The sequence below is a fragment of the Vulpes vulpes genome, chromosome 9 (genome assembly GCF_048418805.1).
Source record: "Vulpes vulpes isolate BD-2025 chromosome 9, VulVul3, whole genome shotgun sequence".
In the NCBI taxonomy this organism is placed as follows: Eukaryota; Metazoa; Chordata; class Mammalia; order Carnivora; family Canidae; genus Vulpes; species Vulpes vulpes.
In genome coordinates this window covers 96,916,976-96,939,343 of record NC_132788.1, presented here as the reverse complement: position 1 = coordinate 96,939,343, position 22,368 = coordinate 96,916,976, and the positions used below count along the sequence as shown (strand labels likewise).

General features: G+C 48.6%; 1 protein-coding gene across 10 annotated transcripts in view; it reads left to right on the top strand.

Annotated features, from left to right (window-relative positions):
- GATAD2A (GATA zinc finger domain containing 2A) overlaps positions 1 to 22,368 on the top strand; it is a 107,140-nt gene that overhangs the window by 77,451 nt on the left and 7,321 nt on the right. For all 10 annotated transcript variants that reach the window (XM_072721120.1, XM_025989410.2, XM_072721116.1 and 7 more), the window contains 6 exons: positions 14,402 to 14,534; positions 14,663 to 14,794; positions 16,052 to 16,141; positions 16,948 to 17,079; positions 17,532 to 17,699; positions 19,588 to 19,867. In XM_072721120.1, coding sequence (XP_072577221.1) covers positions 14,402 to 14,534; positions 14,663 to 14,794; positions 16,052 to 16,141; positions 16,948 to 17,079; positions 17,532 to 17,699; positions 19,588 to 19,867 — 935 coding nt within the window. The remainder of the gene's footprint in view (positions 1 to 14,401; positions 14,535 to 14,662; positions 14,795 to 16,051; positions 16,142 to 16,947; positions 17,080 to 17,531; positions 17,700 to 19,587; positions 19,868 to 22,368) is intronic.

The window sequence follows — 22,368 nt, the reverse complement described above, 5'->3', positions numbered from 1 at the left end:
TATGTTCCTTTGGAAATTTGTTCCTGGTTCTGTGCTTCCTTCCGTTCCTTAGCTGTGGCCTCTCGTGTCATTTTCTGCCTTATTGCTTCCATGTAGGCTCTTCATCCCAATTCTGCTTTCTGCCCATCTACCTTTATTCTGGACCATATCTTATCCCAGGTTTGAAATTAATGAAATTTGAGGGGTTCACCTGTACTTCTAAAAATCACTTGATAATGCTAGGCTATCAAAGGGACAGACTCTAGGTGTCCTGTTTCTAACCCAGAGAGACCCAGCTCACTCACATGGGGCCTAGTGTAGGCCAGTCTGATGACAGGTGAGAAGCCACCTGCCCATTGCTTTTATAACACCTTCCTCTGGTTGTGAAGGTGCTATCTGTCCCCTTCTCACTGGGTAGTACCTGCCTTTTTGTGGATGTGGTAACCCTGACAGGAACCAGAAGGCCACTGTACAGTCAGGTAAGCACCTGTAAACACTCCTCCTTGAGCAGTCATGAACTTTGCACACATGTGAATTAGACAGATTTGTAGATTAAGCAGATCATTTTCTTTTTTTTTTTTAAGATTTATTTATTCATTCATTCATTCATTCATTCATTCATTCATTCATGAGAGACACAAAGAGGCAGAGACACAGGCAGAGGGAGAAGCAGGCTTCATGCAGGAAGCCCGATGTGGGACTCAATCCCAGGTCTCCAGGATCACGCCCTGGGTGGAAGGCGGCACTAAACCGCTGAGCCACCCAGGCTGCCCAGCAGATAATTTTCTTACTTTGAAATTATTCGGTTTAAATCTGTAGTTGAAGTTTCTGATATCTCTTCAGTACATATTCCTGCTAGTGCTTTGTCACATGAAAATAGGCTCCTCATCCTGTAACTGGTGCCTTGGCTGCTGTAGCAGGTCATTTAAATGTTTTACCTCTGCAGTATGTGATGGCATGTGATGGCTCTGACCAGTCTTCTGCTATGCCAGCTAAAACTGCTTTCATATGCTTTGCTTTATATCTTGCAGCCAGTTCTCTGCTGTATTGAGAACAGTTTGTACCAGAACGATAACAAACCTGGAAGGTGGGGGTGGCAAGCACACTGGCTGAGGGATCCCATCTTATCCCTCATGGCCACCTAGCCTGGTAAAAGAGTGGGATAAAGGGGGCCATGTGTGGAGAACAGATAGAAACAGGAGTGAATGCCTTACCCGTTCCCCCCCACCCCAAGGGCCTGTGTGACTCCAGGTGGGGCAAGCAGGAGTCACACCTTGAGAAGACATTCCTCAGCAGAAAGTACCCTGGAGAAAAAGGAGAGCTGGCCTGATGGCAAGAGATTTCCGAGGTGGTTTTTTTTTCCTGTCAAAGAGATGAGCACATGAATTATAATATGTAACCCTGAGGGGAGTAACAGGTGGTAGAAAAAGAAAATGGGTGTCCAGCAGCCTGATTCCACTCATATCCCCATGTAACCTGGGACCATTTACTCCACCGTGGTGAATTTCATTGTCTCCTCTGAAGTGAAGCTGTCGTTCCTAGGCCTCAGAAGTTCCCAGTGTGGTCTAGTAAGCTTTGTCACAGTGCTGATAGAAAGAAGCTTTGGGACTTCCAAGAAAGGGAGAAGAGGGTAGGTGAATGGCTGCAGACCCCTGCAGCAAGCAGATGGTGGCAGCAGGATCAGTTGCCTTCATAGACATTGAGTTCCTTGTGGCCAAAGCAGCCTAGGTGTTGGTGAGAAGGGCCTGCGGGGGGGGGGCGGGGGGGGGGGGTGTGTGTGAGAGAGGAGATGTAGACTGTTTGATGGGTGGAGATGGGAGACATACCAGACGTTACTAATCCCCTTCCTTGGGTCCTAAGCCATAAGACTGCTTATTTTTAGAGTTTGAATCTTAAAATAGTTGTGATGTAAATAACCACTTTGAAAAGCTTTGTTCTAGTCTTAGTACAACTGAGACCTGGTGACATGCAGAGTTCCTCAATGCAGGGCCTTAATAGCTTTCAAAAGCACTTTAACACAACCATACTCTAAAGAGAATAACCAGTGCAAGCACAGAGCATTACCATTCTTCAAGAGGACTTGCAGTGTCCATGGGCAGTGTGGGAAAGAGTGATCTGGTTAACATTTTAGGAAGCTCACAGCCCAAAAATTGGGATGCTCAGGGGCTCATTGGGTTTGGTGAGAAGGCCTCAGTAGGGTTATGTTGTCAGGTGGGAAGGGCAGGCCTTGAGGCACTCTCTGGAGAGGAGAGAGTTGATGCTTTGGGCCTGGGTGGAGCCCAGAAGCTTGTGGGACACCTGAATGTGAGGGTGGAGGTGGACATGTTGGGAGGAGGGAGAGGTATCTTTTTTTTAAGATTTTGTTTGTTTGTGACACACACACAGAGAGGCAGAAACACAGGCAGAGGGAGAAGCAGGCTCCATGCAGGGAGCCTGTGGGACTCAATCCCGGGTCTCCAGGATCACACCCCAGGTTGAAGGCAGGCACTAAACCGCTGAGCCACCAGGGCTGCCCGGGAGAGGTATCTTTGCCTGGAGAATAGAGGTATGGAGGGAATGGGATGTGAGATGGACAGGATAGTGTCCTGGCATTGGGAGCCTGGGGCACCAAACTGACCTCTGAGGGAGGTCTATGCTTGGCCTCCCCCATCTGCAAATGCAGACTGTCTAGGCTGCTCTGGGTGGTGCCATATTCTCTGAATTGGGTAACTCCAGAGCCTGTTCAGTTGGCCTTTTTTAAGGCCACAAGAACAGGGTTACCAAATTTTGTTGGCTTATAATTAAATAGATTTTTTAGGGAAGTTATGGGGCATCTGTGGGGTGAGCCCTAGGAAATTTTTAATATGTCTCACTTTTTTTTTTAAGATTTTATTATTTATAAGAGACACAGTGAGAGAGGCAGTAACAGGCTGAGGGAGAAGCAGGCCCCCCTGTGGGGAAACCTGATGGTGGGAGTCGATCTCGGTACTCCGGGATCACACCCTGAGCCAAAGGCAGATGCTCAACCACTGAGCCACCCAGGGGTCCCTGGACGTCTCACTTTACAAAACATAACTTTGGCAGCAAGAGAAAGACATATGGGCCATGATTTGTCAGGAGGTCTCCACTTGGGAGCTTTTGTTCAGACTAGTACTTGCCGCAGGAAATCCCTTTGCTGAAGGCATTGTGCAACCCCCTTTCCATCTTAGTTACGTGAAAATATGTTGTCCATTTGCTGTGTTAGAAATTTAAAAATATTTATTAATTCTGTCCTGGATTTAGTCATCACATCTCCTTAGACAGCTCTGTGCTGAGAGTTTCTCGGACTTTGTTTTTGATGACCTCAACTGTTTTGAGGAGAACTGGTCAGTATGTTGTGGGAGATCTTTTAGTTATGATTTGTCTGATGTTTTTTCATGGTTGGCCTGGGGCGATGGGCTTAGGGAGGACCACAGATGTGAAGTACCCTTCTTAGCATACCATATCCACAGCATATGCCATCAACTTGACTTTTCACTGGGATGTTGACTTTAGTCACTTGGTTGAGGTAGCATCTATCAGATGTCTCCACTTTAAAGTTACTCTCTTCCCCGTTTCTATGCTGGACTCCTTGGAAGGAAATCACTAGATGCACCCCACCCCCGGGGGGTGGAGAGTCATATATATACACACTTGCTCCTTGGGAGCAAAGCAGCTACACAGATTATTTGGGATTCTTCTGCTTGGGTGATTTGTGTCTTCACCCCCTGAATGATCATTTATTCATATTTGAGTTTGTAATGCCGTTTAACATTAGAAAATAGTAGTTTACTGGGGATCCCTGGGTGGCTCAGCAGTTTGGCACCTGCCTTTGGTCCAGGGCGTGATCTTGGAGTCCCGGGATCAAGTCCCACGTCGGGCTCCCGGCATGGAGCCTGCTTCTCTCTCCTCCTGTGCCTGTGCCTCTCTCTTTCTCTCTCAACATCTATCATGAATAAATAAATAAATCTTTAAAAAAAAAAAAGAAAATAGTAGTTTACAGAGTTAGAGACCTTTGAAATACTGACACATTACATTATTCAGTATCACAAAATCAGATTAGATAATGTCTGATCTCTTGGACTCATGGCTACAAACACAGATTTTTCCAAAGTTTTATATTTTGTTTGTTGAAAGCTTGGACTTTATCGTCGGCAGCAAGTACTGCTGATTGTTTCCGAAGAAATGGGCTTTGCTTTAACCATTCTGGGGAAAATGTCTGCCAAACACCCAGTTTGAATAACCACAATGTGTCTGTCAATCCTTCCTTCAAGCATTGTGAACGTTCACACACATGCTTTTCTTGTGAACGTTCACACACATGCTTTTCTTCTGGATGGCTGTCCTGCTTTGGTAAGCAAGAGAAGTGTTTTATCTTGTTGCAGAATATTAAAAAGATGTGTACTCAGGGGTTGAAGTTTAATAAAGTCAGTAGTTGTACTTCATCCCAGGCTTTTCCTACAGCATAGTGTCACTGAGTACTGGCATTTGGCACTACTGTCCTAACTTGGTGAAAAAGACAGCTGTTGTCTCAGTGTTACGACAACGACCTGGAAGAGCTGGGTGCAATGCAGAGGAGCTTAGGTGGGTTGGAGATGGTCTTTCTAGCATGGACAAACCAGGATGTCCATCAGGGTTGTGTGGTCCTATCTCAGGCAGCAGTGGTTAATGGCCTAGCCAGTCAGACAGCAGGAAGAAGAGAAGCCTTCATCATGAGACCTTGTCCCCAGGGACCTCTGACTGCAAAGCAGGTAGCCAGAGGAGTCAAATTCAGAGCTAAATTATAGCTGCAAAGGTGATGGGGACTGTTCTGATTGGGCACATCATGTTCAGCGAGGAAGGGAGAAAGGGCTGGGGCTGTCATTTGTCAACTAGGTGCATGTTTTATGCTTTTTACATTTTACAACATCTCCTGGAGATCAATGAAATCCCATTCTGCAGATGAAGTAACTGAGGCTCATTGGAGTTTGGTGACTGGATAAAGTCCTCATAACCACAGAGATATGTCTAGTGTCCCATGGTCCTGCTGGACTCAGAGCAGCTGGAACAGGTCTGTTGGGGGTGGGGGGCACCTGAGCTGTTGCTGGGAGGACAAGGGTAGGGGGAAGATCCAGCAGTTTGAAACAGATTTTTAGAAGGGGGCAGTAAATTTTCAGGCAAAGTAAGCACTCTCCATTTATCACAGAAGTTTGAAGTTGCTGCAAGCTGCAAAGCAGTGTTTGTTCCTGGTGTGTACTTTTCATCTACACATCGGTGACTTTTCTCTTGCTGTGAGTTGGTGAGGGAGCTGGTATCTTGGGAGAAGTGTATTTGGGTTCATGTGATGTAGTGAATTGCTCCATGCTGCAGAGTACTCCTGTGTTCTTTTTGTGTTCCTCACTGGAGGAACGTTGGTCTGGCATGTGGGTATGGTGACCGGACAAAGGAGGGATCACTAGTATTGTGGCATTTGGGGTCCCATGCTCCTTTTTCTCTTGTTCTCCCAAGCCTCAGGCCCTTTAGGAGTCAGGATTCCAGAGTGCCAAAACCCCACCCAGCTTTCTTGGGTAGGTGGTAGTCCATATGTAGGGAGAGTTGTTTCCCAGTCAAGTCCAAGTTCCGTATCCATGTTGTCACACCATCATCTCTTTCTTACCTCGAGGACATGGGATGTGGATGCTGCTGGCTCTCCAGGATCCTAAGTATAAATAAAAACATTTTCCTCAGGGCACCTGTGTGGCTCAGGAGTTGAGCGTCTGCCTTTGGCTCAGGTCATGATCTTGGGGTCCTGGGGTCGAGTCCTGCATCAGGCTCCCTGCAGGGAGCATGCTTCTCCCTCTGCCTATGTTTCTGCCTCTCTCTCTGTCTCTCATGAATAAGTAAAATCTTAAAAAATATATTTTTTTCTTTAGTCCAAAAATGGTATTTGATGACCTGAGTTAGAGGTGTCAGAGTTGACAGTCATGTGGAGCCTGGTATTTCCCACCCTCTGTTTCTTTTTCTGGGGTACCATTGAGCTCCCTGTAGGCCATGGGTACCCAGCTGTTCTGACCTGTAATGGGGGGCCTGTATCCCAATGCAGTGTGGGTACATGTGGCAGCCCTCAGTGTCCCAGAGTTGGGCAGGATTGCCAAGGGTCCACAGAAGCCTAGGCCTAGTATGAGCCCAGGCTATCTGCAGGCCATACCTGTGTGACCTCGAGAAGTACGCCTTTCAGACTATTTTCTCACTTGTAAATGGGATAACGATTAGGCAATTGAGAGGGTTACGCAGAAGTGTGCATCTTGGTGGTGGCACAGGGATGGCCCTTGTAAAGGGTCAGCAAATGTCCTGGGTGATTTTTCTAAATCTAATGTATATCAAACTTTCAGTTTATGACTGTGGTCATTTGTCCCCTTTCCAAGTGCCCCTTCCCAAATTTCTGAGCAGAGTGTACTGAACTGGATTAAACTTTCCTGGTGGTATCAGATCCTTGCTAGAGATGCTGGAGGCTGGCAGGATTAGGTTGCCGGTGACCTCTGTGGGTGGATGCTTGCCCAGAGGCTGCCCCATTGCCATTTGGTGGGGGGGTCTTTATGTGGGATCACATCTGGTTTCTCTGGCCCAAGGAGTGCTCTCTTTCACCCATCCTTGCCTTATCTCTACAGCCCTTGGTCATTCTGCATGCTCTCAAAACTGGCCCCTGTTACTCCTATTGCAGTGAAGTCCTCTGGGCCTCCTTGGGCAGGCTGTGACTTCCAGGGGTTCCTGTGTTCCTAGATGGAGCCCCAGTAGGACAGGCTGAATGCTTCCTGGCCTTGCTGACAGCACAGTGCTCCTTTGCATTTTCCATGCACCTTGGGACTGCCCACCTCTACTGGGGGCCCAGGAGGGGGGATGGATTCTCTGGGCCAGAGCCTGGCCAGAGGAGTTCCTTCTCTTTCTTCTAAGATGTTCAGCGGTATCTGTGGCAGGGTGTGCCATAATGGATTCTCAGAGTAATAGTTGGACCTGAAGTCTCCAGGAAGGATGATGGTTAAGTTTCAAAAATCTCATCCCCAGCTGCTCACCTCCATGGCCTCTGTGGCCAAGAAGCAAAATGTGTGCTGACTTTCCAGCCCTTACAAAGCAGGCTCTGGGCTTTTCTCTTGACATCCCAGCCAACAGAGTGTCAAGTTACAGGGCTGGGAGAAATGGTAATGGATGCCAAGAAGAGAGTCCAGGGAATTGAAGAGGGGCTTGGGCAGGCAGGAAGCAGGTGGGCTACAGAGCCCTAGGGGTCTGGGGAGGGGATTCAGGCACCCTGCGGTGCCTACCATCCCCTGAGACAGATAAGTCTTCAGCTTTGGGGCACAGCCTGTGTCTGTGTGAGCAGAGCTCCCTTTCTAATCACATCAAGTGTCTCTTAGGTGAATGGCACCCCTTGAGAAAGGAGGGGGGGACTATTGTGGGGTCTAGTCAGTTGGCCCATGAAAGATCCCAGAAGCATGTGTAGGGGCCTGCCATGTGATAGGACTAAACTGGGAGCTTGTGGTAACCATCTTTCTCTTGTAGGACTCTTCTAGAAGTGTTTCTGGAATGGGGATGCTTATTAGATTAAGCATGGGGAATTGCTTTCTGGTTTTGATTCACACCACTCAGTGTAGTGTTTGAGGCTATGGTGGCTCCCAGACACAGGTGGCCCCTTCCTCTCCTGTGGGACCCTCTGTTCACTTCCTTTCTTTTTTGAGCACCTCTGGTCTCTTGGGCCTTTCTGGAGCTGCGCTCCCATATTCTCTCAATTGTGCATTTGCCATGGCCATCCTCCATATACAGAGAATTGTTGCTGGTCCTTTGCGGGGGGCGGGGGGCGGTGGTGGTTCGAGGTTTAGCAGGGGTGGTTGCTTGTAAACTTGTTTTCTTTCCCACATTCTTTCTCCCTGCTTTTGTTCCAGGGTAATTTCTAGAGTGACTCTCCTTGCTGGGGACAGTCTCTGAGAGAGATTATGGAGTTACAGTGGTGTGGGCTAGTTCCCTGGGGGGCAGAGCTGGGCTGTCAGCTCTGTTAGCTTAGTGGTTTAAAATGATGATGTATTGGTGTAGCATTGTCTGTTGTGTCTGCTGATCGGATGGTCCTAGGTGGGCACTGCTTCTTGGGCTTTTATCCTTGCAGCCCTGTTTCAACCAGGCTGGATATATCCCCAGTGGCTTTTTCACTCATGTAGGGAGATGGCTAGCCCTATCTCTGTGTCTTTAACCCTCTTTCTATACAGCTAATTTGACATCCTCATTGCAGTGAGACCCCTGAGTTCTTGGGCCTCAGGGCCCAAGCGGTAACTTCAAGGCTTCTGTAACCTTGCCTCAAAAGCTTGTAGTGTTGCTTCTTTTGCATTCCTGTAGTTCAGTTTGAGCCACAAAACCCCCAGGTTTTGGGGACACGACTGGGTGGGTGTGTGAACATGGAAAGGTATGGGTAGCCTCATCAAGGTCTAGCGCAGTGGTACATTGATTTGTCGATTGTATTAGGGCTCCTTAACATCCTCCAGAGTCCTGACTCACAGGTTAGGAGTTACACTTCCAGGAACTATTGCTTGAAAAGACATAATGACACAATTCAGAAATCCTTTTTTTTTCCCCCCTTTAAAGAGAGAAGGGAGTACCCTGAACATATGGGGGTCAAGGAGGGGCAGAGGGAGAGAGAGAATTTTAAGCAGGCTTCCATTCTCAGTGTAGAGCCCAACACGGAGCTCAGTCTCATACCATGAAATCATGACCTGAGCTGAAATCAAGAGTTGGATGCTGAGCCATCTAGGTGCCCCTTCAGAAATCATTTTAGGTGAATTTGTACATCCTTTTGCAGTGTGACATTTGTGCATGTGGAAAGAGACATCCACATGTGCAAGGTGATTAGTCAATCTACAGGCGTTACTGGATTCCTCGTGAATTCACAGACACCACCCCCCACCCCCCACCACCCCCACCCCCGCAATCCTGGAACCAGGTACTAAGAAAGAGGAAGAAGAGGTAGGTATGCCTATTAGCTGTGTTTCCTGAGTACCCACTGTGCCAGTCCCTGCTCCAGCTGGTAGGACAGAGCAGTTCATAGAACAGATCCATTCCTGCCCACCCCAGGTTTGAGAACATTTGAATATTAACCCACAATAGCTAGTTGTCTGCTGTGTGCCAAGTTTGGATTCATGGCAAGCAGCTCTTTACTGTTTGGGGCCTAGGATGATCTATAGTGTCTGAGCCTCCTCAGTACTGAGGTCTCACCTCACTCGCAATCCTGAGGGGCAGTAAGGCAGGAATTCTTGTCCTGGTATAGGGGGCACAAAGAGGGAAGTGTCCTGCCCTGGGCCCTTCCTTACAAGAGGCAGAACCAACTGAAACTCAGACAGCTTTGTGGGGGAAGCCCCCAGTGTGTAAGCTTGGTTCACAGTACCAACTTGTGTGAGCTTCTGTGAGCACAGCCACAGGCTCTGTGGCCTGGCCTGCCCCCCACTTCCAGCCAGTAGGGCATGGGGAAGACTCTGGCCCTGGGGAAGTAGGGGGCATCACCTCCTTTCTTGGGGCTATTGTGTCACATCAGGGCTGGGCCCCTCTTGCCCATTGCTTATTGGGTTAACCTGGGAATATCTTGGCCCTCATTGGAAGCTGAGTGCCTGGGCCTCATGGTGACAGACTCCAGGTAGGGTTGTGGGGCCCTGGCTCCTGTGCCTTTGATGGCCTCCAAGCCTCTGCTTGGGTGAGGGAACCTGCCTGACAAATAGGCAATGACAATGTCACTCTGGAAGACTATGGGGTTGACCCAGTAGAAAGGTGAAGATACTTTTCTTGGACTAGTTTGCTGGAGTGAGGGTGAATATACTGGCTGTCGTCAGGGAAGCCTCTCCTCTGCTCAGCCTTCAGTGGAACCCAGAATTCTGCCCTGAGCTCCCTCCCTGCCTCCATGATGGACAGTACTGGGCTTAGCTAAGAAAGCTTCCTCAGGCATGCATGCTGTGGAGGATGTTCTCCATGAGTGCTCTAGGAGTGCTGATCATGCTTCCAGGCTGGCATGTTGGAGGACTGGGCCAGCCAAGGGACCTTTCTGAAGGCATTTAGTTTCAAGTGTGTCTTGAAGTGTGAGTTGGGGCTCATATGGGGGCCTCAGGAGTGTGGTGGAGGGACATTACATGGAGGGATCCATAGTGAAGGCAGGAGGAACCTAAGCAGGATATATCTGGGTAGGAGCCTGGGTTACAGGGGCTGAGAGCTGGAAAAGCCTGGTGATCAGTTTGGCCTGGGAGGTGTGAATGGGTTCCAGTGGAGGAACATCCCGGAGTGGGGTGGGGTCTGGTGGAGCCAAGGTGAGTGTTTGCAGAAGTCGGTGAGACTGGTGTTAGGTCTAGCAATGCCCCTCACCCTACCCTTAAAACACTGCTAGTAGCTAGCTACTTGCCTCTCCCTACCCAGCCAGGCCCAAAAGATGAGGGGAAGAGGGAGGATTCTGGCAGGGAATGGTTTTGGCTGGCCATACCTGTCTACTTAGGCTGGCTCTGGAATTTGTTGTCTTGAGAAGAATTCATTGAGCCTACAGTCCTCATAAGCTTCCTTAGTGTATGCAAGAATCTTGGGGATCTGGGTACATGAGTGGCTTGGTCAGTTGAGCGTCTGCCTTCGGCTTGGATCATGATCTTGGCATGATCATGAGAGTCCCACATCGTACTCCCTTCTCAGTGGGGAGTCTGCTTCTCCCTCTCCCTCTGCCCCTCACCACTCTGGTGTGCTTTCTCCCCCTCAAATAAAGTCTTTAAAAAAAAATCTTGGGGATCTTGTGAAATGCAGTTTTTGATGGAGAGCAGGTCTTTGGGGTAACAAGATGCTGCATTTCTTTGAGCTCTAGTGAAGCTGTTCAGTGAGCCAAGGCAAGTTGGTGGTCCATTCTCACCTGTGGGTATTCCCTTACTTACCCCTCCCCTCCTGGTTTGAGGGTCTGTCCCTCCTGATGGATCCTAAGCACAGAACTGCCTTTTATCCAGGTATTTATCCCTATTGCTTGGCACAGCACCTGCTTTCTTAGTGGGTTTTCAGCAAATAAGAGTAAGTAAATGAATGAACAATTGTGGATGAAGTATCCCTTTCCCATATGTTAGGCAAGCCCTTTCAGAGAACAAAGGTCAGAGGTGCCAAGGATGGTTTCTATGTTCTCTTGATGAGACTGTTTCCCCTGGAATGGACTGGAAGAACACTACATTTTAACCTTATCCTGACTGCTAGTTGGTAAGCAATTGGGATGATAGCCTGGTGCCGAGGACATGGGATCTATTGTTGAATTAAGATTATGTAATCCCTGCTTTTCCTCTGGGAAACTTGATGGAAGTTCTAAGCAGGTAACAGAACTTTTGTGTTTGTTTAGCCAGGGCTGGCATACAGGGGAGGAGATGATGAGACCATTTTTATTGACAATAGCATGGTCTCCTTTCAGGGATTTTCATAGGTCACATAAAATCTTTTGATTGGGGGGGGGGGGGGGGCGGGCGGCACTGGGTGGCTCAGTCGGTTAAGAGTTTGCCTTTGGCTCAGATCATGATCCCAGGGTCCTGGGATCTAGCCCCACATCATGCTCCCTGCTTAGCAGGAAGCCTCCTTGCTTCTCTCTGTCCTCCCTCCCTGCTTGTCCTCCCTTGCTATATCTTTCTCATAAAGTCTTTAAAAAAAACTCTTTTGGTTATAATATTTTATATAAAAGTTCACAAGATGGGCAAGATGAGCTTATTGGATTTGCCCTGAGATCATATAGCTTCCAAATAAACTTGGTGCCCACGTGCCCACCATGGACTGAAGTAGTAAAGCAGTGTAACTGGCCACAGTGCTATCCCCCTGGCATATTGGGCTAGATTTCCTCTGGTTTCGTTCTTATGCCTAAATGGTTTTATAATTTAAAACAATTTGCCCATAGTAATTTTCAGCCTGTGTCAAAGGGGTATTCTTTTTTAAAGAACTGAGAAAGTACTGAGAAGACTTTTGAAGCACCTTTGCCTTAAAAATTGAGCTTAGGAAAGTTTTCCATGTTGGAAACTAGAGGGGCTGGTGGCCTCTCTGTTTGGCAGAGGTAGCCCTGGTCCCTGTAATATACCAAGAGTTCCTTGTGGGCTGGTGCCACATAGGAAGTGCCTGCAGCTGGGCAGTCCCAGGGTGAGCTGGGTGCCTCCATTTTCTGACAGCACCTGAGCCCTACCTCACTTCTCAAAATGAAGGCTGCATGTCACAAACCGGTTAGAACTGGCTGTTGCCATGGTTTTCATGTTGGAAGGCACAGTTAAAGGGTCACATGACCAAGGAGGGAAATGCCTTTGTCACATGACTTTTTGGTAGCTGATTAGCATACAGGAAGTTCACTCCCTGCTGGCTGCTGGGATGCTGAGTGATCATTGATGGGGGTGGGGTGACGTCATCTCTTGGATGAGTTATTGATTACTCTCAGGCCAAGATGAGACCTGGGAGTGCTGTGGTCAGAGTGGACGTCTCAGGAAGCTTCAGCCTCTAAATGGTCTTGATCCCTCAGCCTGCCCTCTTCCCTCTGGCAAATTTGAATTTTGTTAGATCTCAACCTTCAGAAAAAGTGCATGCCCTCAAGATAATAAAAAGTGATTACTATCATCTCAGTGCACTCTTGCTCAGGAAGTGCCTGCAGTCTGCAACTCTAGACATGGTTCTGCCTGGGCTACTGCTCTGTCCGCATGCAGCCACCTGGGGAGCTCACCTCGGCTGGGACCAGTGACTAGCTCCTGTGCTGGGCCCTTGCGCTGCCCCTCAATATCTGTGTGTGCATCCAGAGAACCTAGATGGAATTGGAGCTCTGGGGTCACCTTGAAAGTTGATCTTGGGCAGAGTGGCCAGACAGCAGGCAGGCACACAGAACAAGTGGTGGTTCCCAAATTGCATCAGTCTTTGGCTTGGTGAGGCCTGAATGTGACGTCCTGGGTCACTTTATAAACAGCCAGTTTCTGGACTTGAGAATACAGGTTAATCACCCCAGTAAGGAGGCTGTATACCTTGAAATGGCACCTTTTTGTCCACTCCCCTGATCTCTTGTGAGAGTTTGGTCAACAGTAGCACTGGTTAAATCAAGGTTGGTTAGAAGTATTAAGGTGTAGCCACACTATGTGGCTCTTTAGGAGGGATGTTAAAGCCCTGGTTGAGGGGGAGGGGTCCAAGGCCAGACATGAACCCTCAGCATTTGGTCTTCTGTACCCATCCTTCCCTAGAGACAGGGCTCATTCCAGGAATGGAAAAGGCAGTTTGATAGGTTATTAAAATTAATTCTCCATCTATAACTCTGTCTCTGCTTGGCTGGAGTCTAGTAGGAAGAGTGGGACAACTTGGAGCTCTCTCCCAGTTAACTTTATTGAATTTGTTCTCAGGGTCACAGTGCCACCTAGTGGGCTTGCTTGGTCTTCTGCTGCTGGTTTTCCTGCAGATGAAAAGGATCCTAACCCTTCAACACACGTGGAGGCCAGATCTTTTTTTTTTTTTTTTTTTTTTTTACATTTTATTTATTTGTAAGAGAGCACAAGCAGGAGTAGTGGCAGGCAGAGGGAGAAGGAGGCCCTGTGCTAAGGAAGGAGTCCACTATGGGACTCAATCCCAGAACCCTGGGATCATGACCTGAGCCAATAACAGACACTTAACCAACTGAGCCACCTAGATGTCCTTGGAGGCCACATCTGAAGGCAAAGTTTACATTGGGCCCTTAGCAAACAGCTGCTTGGTTGAGAGTAAAGTGCTGTCTCTGGGACTTTGTGTGGAGTCAGGAACACAGTAGAAGCTTAGCATACTGTCACAGCGATACATAGGAGCCCTGACAAAAGGCCAAGAAAGACCCTGCCTCAGCCTCAGGATCCAGACCTGAGCTTTTTTTCTTTATCTTTTTCTTTTTTTTTTTTTTTTTTGGTAAGATTTTATTTATTTATTTTGAGAGGGAGCACTTGCTTGCCCATGCAAGTGTGGGGAGGGGCAGAGGGAGAGAGAGAATCTCCTGCTGAGCCCAACATGGGGCAAGATCACAACCAGAGCTGAAATCGAGAGTTGGCATTTAAACCAGCTGAGCCACTCAGGTGCCCCTCAGGCTGAGCATTTTTATCTAACACTGAACTACCTGGTAGATAAGGGAGCTGAGGTGTCTTCCAGAATGGCCATATCACCCTTGAACACAGGTATCCTCAGTCCTGGGTACACAGAGGTGGGCATCAAGAATAGTCCTGGCTAGGCGCCTACCTGTGTGTTTGGGTGCCTCATGGTGAGTGCAGTGAAAGTCGGTTTTGGTATGTGGTAGGGAACAATACCCAAGGAGAGAGACTGGGGAGAGTGAGTGGGGCAGCTATGCTCCCTACCTCCTTGCTGTGACTGTGTCTAAATCTGAGTGTGTGGGTGCTGGGCTCTGGGGAATGGTGTCTGGCAGAGCATCCAGGCACTCTGGTAACAACCTGCTGTCCCTGCTCCACAGTGACATGAAGTCTGAGAGGAGAGCCCCCTCTCCTGATGTGATTGTGCTTTCTGACAATGAGCAGCCCACAAGCCCAAGGGTGAACGGGCTGACGAAGGAGGCCTTGAAGGAGACCAGTACTGAGGCCCTTATGGTGAGCCTTGTCCTCATTCTGGGGGATGACCCTGCCCAACAATATCCCCAGATGGAATTGGTGATGGTGGGTCCTGTGTTCCCTGCCAGCCGCTCTCCCTTTCAATGCTTGTTCTCTTGTCCTTGCAGAAAAGCAGTCCTGAAGAACGAGAAAGAATGATTAAACAACTGAAAGAAGAGTTAAGATTAGAAGAAGCAAAACTTGTTTTGTTAAAAAAGTTGCGGCAGAGTCAAATACAAAAGGAAACCACTGCCCAGAAGGTGTGTGTGCATCCAGTCTCTCCTCAAGAGTCAACAGGAGCCATTTAAAACAGGGGACAGAAACCTAGACCCATTACTTTGGCCCACCTCAGTACCAGGAGCTGGAGCAGCTGGTCACGGGCAGACAAGTTTCCTTAGGGGCATAAGGGTCAAGGTCTGAAATGGAAATTTGAATTTTAGATTTAGTGAAAAGGGAGTTTGAATAAGAGGATATTATAGTATGTTTCGATTTAGAATATTCTCGATCTGAGTATATAAAATTTCTTGTAGATTACAGACATCAAGAAAACAGAGAACAGATGTCTTAGAAGCTGCTGGAAGTCCTGGGTTAAGAGCTCTTTCCTAAACCCATTTACAGAGCGGCCTCTCCTACCCTGTGGGTGGCCCATCAGGGGCTACCATGGTTTTGTGGACAGATTTTCTAATGCTACAGAGGCATGCCACAATGTTGCCCAGGCCCCAGAGTCTCTGTCTTGGGGCTTCTCCTGCTCTCTCTCCCCTGGTGTCTTAGGCTCCTTTTGCTGCTTTTAAATGCAGGTTACTGTGTAGGCCAAGGTCAAGTTTGTTTTTTGGTTTTTTTTTTTTTTTTTTTTTTCAGCTACCCTTCCATTTACTTTAACCACTATCTCAGTAAACCAGAAAGTAAATGTATCTTGGGCAGCAAGAGCTGACACTAGTAGTACATAGAACACATGTCCCCTTAAGGGAACAGGATAGGAAGATACTCACTGGTCTCACTTAGGGGTTGCTTGAACTTCCACTAGAACACAGTCAGTAAGTGGACATGGCCTGGCATCTTTTAATCTCCCAGTGGATAGAGCCTGCCTGTTACTTGTTTCCTTTCCAATTGTTGAAGACTCAGTGGAGTGAACCAATCTGTCCCTTCTCTAGTGGAATATGTTACTTTAAGAAGTACCTGGACTTGATGTTTTCTCACTAAGTTTGGGATTAATCTGTCCAGGTCTGGGGTCCTTTGCCTCAGCCATCACCATGAGTCCTTCACATCCCCTGGAAGGCAAAACCTGCTCTTGAACCACAAAGTGATGTCAAACGTCCCCAGGGATAAAGGATGCTGGAAAATCTCTCCTCTGCCCATTTCAAACGTGTCAGTTCCTGCTACAGAATTTAGCAGGCTGGAAACAGAACCTTAGAACTTGGTGCCTTTGGAAGAGGAAGAAAACCAATCCCCTGTCTGGATTTTGTGTGAGGGAGTGGAGCTGACAATCCCCTCGTCTTTTGTGTCCTGCTCTCTTACAGCCCACAGGCTCTGCTGGGAGTGCCGTGACCACCCCTCCCCCACTAGTGCGGGGCACCCAGAACATTCCTTCTGGCAAGCCATCCCTTCAGGTCAGTATTCCCTCTTTATTAGGCTCCTGAGCAGTCCTGATCCAGTTCCTATGAAAGCCTGCCCATTCCTTCTGGTTAGATTGGTTAGGCCGCTTTTGACATCATGAACAAATCATGTCAGCGCCGAGAGGGCTCCTTCTATGATTGCTCCAAGCAAAACTGGAGAGAGAACCAAGATTTGGGCAGATCAGGTTCCTTTCATTTCAACACTCCCAAGGTTATGGGACCCAGAAGGACCTCCTGCCCACAGGGTGAGAGAGGCAGAGATCCTACTCCCAGACACAAGACAAGGTTTGAACAGGGGCCTATCTTCCCTCAAACAGGCCTGAGCTTCCAGCTCAGACCAGCAAGTGATACCCAGAGCATGTTAGCTGGACTTCTGCTGTTGTAGGGGCTGTGTGGGTGAAAATATGCTACCTTGTTGGTACAATTCACTCTTGAATGACCCCAGTCTGCACAGCTGTTGTCATAATCCATGTTCCTTGTTCTTTTGTACTTAGAATAAATACACATTTTAGTGCCCACCCCACCTTTAAACAAGTATATACTTTTTTTAAAACATTTTATTTATTTATTCATGAACGAGATAGGCAAAGACACAGGCAGAAGGAGAAGTAGGCTCCATGCAGGGAGCCCAACGTAGGGCTTGATCCTGGGACCCGGGATCACACCCTGAGCCAAAGGCAGATGCTCAACCGCTGAGCCACCCAGGTGTCCCCAAGTGTGTATTTTTATAAAACAGCAAACTTGTTTGTTAAAACAAAAACAAAAAACATATAAAATCTGGGATTTGGTGCTGTTGACAGACCTCTTCAACAAGAATGCCTGGCAGTGTCATCCCACCACCCCTGGTCCGCGGCGGACAGCAGGTATCCTCGAAGCTGGGGCCACAGGCGAGCTCACAGGTCGTCATGCCCCCACTCGTCAGGGGGGCTCAGGTGAGCAGGGTATGCTTTTAGAGTGTAAGAGAGTGTCCAGACTACTCCAAACAACCAGCTACCCATGAGAACAACCCTTCCTGGTCATCAGGTTGGGGGCTATGGGTCCCAACCCTTCCCTCCATCCATTGTTCCTCTCGTTATCTATCTATCTATCTATCATCTATCATTTTAATTTTTTTTAGAGTGTGTGTGGTATGAGTATCCATGTAGTGGGATGTTACTCAGCCTTAGAAAGGGGAGAAACTTTTTTTTTGAATGAGCACACAAGTGATGGGGTGGGGGCAAATGGAGAATGGGAGAGAGAATCAAGCAGACTCCACACCCCGCACAAAGCCTAATGCAGGGCTTGATCTCACAGCCCTGAGCCAAAATCAAGAATTGGATTACCCAACTGAGCCACCCAGGTGCCCTGTCCCTCTCATCATCTTGTTTCCTGTCCCACCCCACAGCAAATCCACAACATCAGACAACATTCCAGCACGGGGCCTCCACCACTCCTCTTGGCCCCCCGGGCCTCTGTGCCCAGTGTGCAAATTCAGGGACAGAGGATCATCCAACAGGGCCTCATCCGCGTCGCCAATGTCCCCAACACCAGTCTGCTTGTCAACATCCCACAGGTGAGTGCTGGGCTGAGTCAGAGTTGGGCATGTACCTTGCAGCTGCCCTTCTTACCCCTCCTCCCACCCACGTACATATCAAGGGCCCCTGTTCCTGGGGCATAGTCAGGTCTCCAGAGTGGTATGGTGTGAACCTTCCTGCTTCCTTACAGCCAGGCAGGGCTTCCCCCCCCCCCCCCCCTTAAGATTTTATTTATTTATTCATCAGAGAGAGAGAGGCAGAGACACAGGCAGAGAAAGAAGCAGGCTCCATTCAGGGAGCCCCATGTGGGGCTCGATCCCGGGACTCCAGGATCACATCCTGGGTTGAAGGCAAGCGCTAAACTGCTGAGCTATCCAGGGATCCCCTACCAGGCAAGGCCTTAAATGCTCCATGGGAATTTGGATTGGAGTTTCTCTGGGCCTAATATAGTATAAAAGTCATGGACTGGAGTCCCGTGTTAAGAACTATGGTCTAGCAGAGGCGGATAGGTGTTAAGAGTGGGGGAGGTGCAGACATGAGCTTGAGGAGTTGGGGGGAGGCATCAGGTGGTATGTGTGGGACCCAGCATGTTTTGTGGGATGGATGAAACCAGGTAAAGCATCTGATGAACCTGGAGATAATTGGGATGGGAGCGCTCCAGAGCCTTCCCCACCCTCCTCCCTGTCTGCATGAGCACATGAGAGGAGTGTGTCTGCAAATGTCCTCACAGCACAGCACATCTATTCTTAGCCACAAGTCCTTTCACCTCTGTGCAGAGCCTCTGAGATGGGGTGGGTCTGTTCCCAGCGAGCAAAGCCAAGAAGATGGGACCAGAGTAAGTGGGCAGGCCAGAAGCAAGAGCTTTATTGACAGATAAAATGATTGGGTCTGCAGGGGCTTTTGCTGATGGATGTATTGGCTTCTCTTCCTCCTCTGGGTTGATGGATCTTTGTCTGCCTCCTTCTGATAAGAGCCCGACCAGCAGGATTCTGAGCAGCATTCCTGCCTTCTCTAAAGTTAGGCCAGGCCAGGGTGCTGTGAAGGCTGGTATCCTCTGTATTGGGAGGCTTCTTTAGCTCTGGACACCCTCTGTGAGGGTGGGGACCTGGGAAACCTTACTGGCCTCCCTGAATCCTGTGTGTGATGTGTTGTGTGCAAGTTATTACTAGGTGTGTGTATTTTCCTGGAGGTGGTGTATGCTGCTTTCCTTAGATTTTCAGGAAGGATCCTCAACCCTACATAAGCTAAGAGCTGATCACTAGTGTGATCAGCTTTGGGTTTTGGCGAGAGCACTTGACAGGGTTGGGGGCTGGGTGAACTAGAGCAGGGAGACAATGGAGCATTGGCCCACTAGGATCCAGATGAAGACGAGAAAGTAGTATGGGAGCACCAAAGATCAAGAGGGTGGAAGGGGCAGGGGTTGGTCCAAAAGCCCCTATAACCCCAATGAGGACACATGAGCTAAGTGAAATGTCAGAGTCTCCAGAGAACCACACATAAAGATGCTTATGAAGGAAATGTCAGCAGTGCTGTAGTGATCCACTGTCATACCCCTGTGGAGGAGGCCATCTAGCTCTATGCTAGGAGGAGGGCTGCCAGACCATAGTGACCAGACAGTGGCTGTGTTGCCTGAGCAGGAGTGCCCACTGCCCTGGTCGTAGTTACGGCTTCATGGGTGTCCTCATGTGGCAAAACACAGCAGAATACAGATTATAAATGGATATCAGCTAAACCTCAACAAATATGTTTACAAGATTGGTCATCTCATAGGATGATGAGTTTAATGCTGTTTTACCTGTTGGCTTGCTGATGTCGGGCAGCCCTGAGTTACTACCCAAAAGACTCATTAGTGCAGCTAAGAATGTCATCCTGGGTTGTGGGATCAGGTGCCTCCAGGACCCTGACCAGGTTGTTATTTTCCAATAGCCTTCCCCAGCATCGCTGAAAGGGACAACAGCCACCTCTGCTCAGGCTAACTCCACCCCCACCAGCGTGGCCTCTGTGGTCACCTCTGCTGATTCTCCAGCCAGCCGTCAGGCAGCTGCCAAGCTTGCACTGCGCAAACAGCTGGAGAAGACGCTGCTTGAAATCCCCCCTCCCAAGCCCCCTGCCCCAGAGATGAACTTCCTACCCAGCGCTGCCAACAACGAATTCATCTACCTGGTCGGCCTGGAGGAAGTGGTGCAGAACCTGCTAGAGACCCAAGGTGAGTGGGCCTTGAGGCCATTTTCATCTCTTGCCACTGAAGTTTCTATTACTTAGGTTATTTTCAATGCATAGCACATGGTAGAATGCCTACTGTGTACTGAAAGCTGTCTGAGGCAGGGCATCTTATGGATGACCTTTTGTTATCAGTCCTCCTTGTTGTGAGGCTTAACTTTTTGCTTATGTTTTCTAGTTTTTACATTTATTGACTGATTGATTGATAGTGCATGCACAAGGAGCAGGGTTGGGGGACCTTAGGCGGGCTCATTCTCACGATCTTGAGATCATAACCTAAGCGGAAATCAAGAGTCCTATGTTCACACTCAACCAACTGAGCCACCCCATTAGTGCCCCATTAATTTATACATTTTTAAAAATACTTACTATTGAAATGTAGTTGACATACAATTTTACGTTAGTTTTAGGTGTATGATATAGTGATTTAACAATTTTATACATTATTCAGTGTTCACCACAATAAGTGTAGTTACCATCTGTTACTTTAGATAACTTCTTAAACATATCACAGTCAGCTTTCTTCACTTGTTGGGACCTCTACTGAGGGCTGGGCCCTAGAACAGCCTAAGGCCCTGCACACATGGTCTAAGGGGGGGATTAGCAGCATCCCCCCAACAACTCTATGATGTTGGGGCAGGCAGGGATGAGGGGGAACGTTTGCAGGAGACTGACAGGCTTTGCTTCCAGACAAGTCTCTCCAGCTAGAACTTTCCAGAGCCTTGAGTGCTCTGATCCCTGAAGGTAGGAGAGGGATACCCATGCCTGTGCCAGACTTACTTTATCCTCCTTGGAAATAGTTTGGAAAGCACCACTTGCATGTTAGGAGGTTTTATGGATAAAGAGGCATATATAGGATAGTGATCAAAAGTAAGTAACTGGGGATCCCTGGGTGGCTCAGCGGTTTCACACCTGCCTTTGGCCCATGGCGCGATCCTGGAGTCCCGGGATCGAGTTCCGCGTCAGGCTTCTGGCATGGAGCCTGCTTCTCCCTTTGCCTGTGTCTCTGCCTCTCTCTCTCTCCCTCTCTTTCTCTCTCTGTCATAAGTAAATAAAAATAAATCTAAAAAAAAAAAAAAAAAGTAAGTAACTACATTGGAAATGGAAGTGGAAAGCCAGGTTGGGGCACCTGGGTGGCTCAATGGTTGAGCATCTGCCTTTGGCTTGGGTCATGATCCCGGGGTCCTGGGATCGAGTCCTGATTCTCCCTCTGCCTGGGTCTCTGCTTCTCTGTGTGTGTCTCTCTCATGAATAAATAAATAAAATCCTTAAAAAGGGCGGGGGGGCGGGGGCAAGCAAGCCAGGTTGGCCCTTGGGACACCTCCACCAGATGCTGATTTGAAGATGTTTCTGCTCTGAGACTGAGTTTGTGGTGATATTGAGTGGCCAGCCTGAATCCTCACCATGCATGATCTCAGCAGATGCTCAGAGCTGAGGTAGAGGTGGAACCGAACTGGTCCAGGGCAAGGGAGAGCCTGGTAGGCTTCAGATTGCATACCTTAAATTGTCCCTGGGTACATGCCGACCCCTCCCGAGGGCTGCTCCTACCAGCACAGAGTTGGGGGCATTAGTAATGGGGCCTGTACAAAGGAAAAGCACCTTCTGTCTGTTTGCTTCTCTTCCATAGGGAAGGAGAGAGGCAGGTGTGTGTGACAGGGAACTGTCGTCCCTGCAGTGCCTGCTTGGTGTTTGCATGTTGGAGGGAGTGCTCTCTTCCCCCTCTTTAGTCAGTATATCACAGAGGATCTATCATATCCTTGGGCGTTATATCCAATGCCTCTGAGAGGTAGAGCCCTCCATAATCTGGGTGTGGACCAGACCTAGGGGACCAGATGCCTATCTGGCCACCTCTGATTAACTTGTAGCTTCCTTACTGCACCACATCCACCAAACCCCATTGCTCTTAAAATTTATTTCCCAACCACAAGGCCATATCAAGGACTGACCACGAGTCAGGCTGAGAGTGGGAGGCCACAAAAGGCCAACATAGGCCTCTGTAAAATTGAGGATGATGGCTTCTACTTGTCAGGGAGCCCCAGAGCTAGGCCCAGCAGGGAAAAAATGTGAACTTTTACATGCCTGGATCCCTTTGGTGTCTTTATGATGGAGTGATGTTGGCAAAGGAGCTGCCATGAGGCCAGTGCAGGATGGGTGGGAGGCAAGTCAGGACACAATGCCCACCTATCCTCTTTCCCAAGCGGCCTGAGATGACCTCCGAAAATGGTTCGCTACTTGCTGGACCCAGAAAACCCTACAAAATCATGCAAATCGAGAGGGTCAGATCTTCGTGTTCACTTTAAGAACACACATGAAACTGCCCAGGCCATCAAGGGTATGCATATCCAAAACACCACCATGTATCTGAAAGATGTCACTTTGCAGAAGCAATGTGTGCCATTCTGTTGCTACAATGGTGGAGTTGGTAGGTGTGCACCGGCCAAACAGTGGGGCTGGACACAGAGTCAGTGGCCCAAGAAGAGTGCTGAA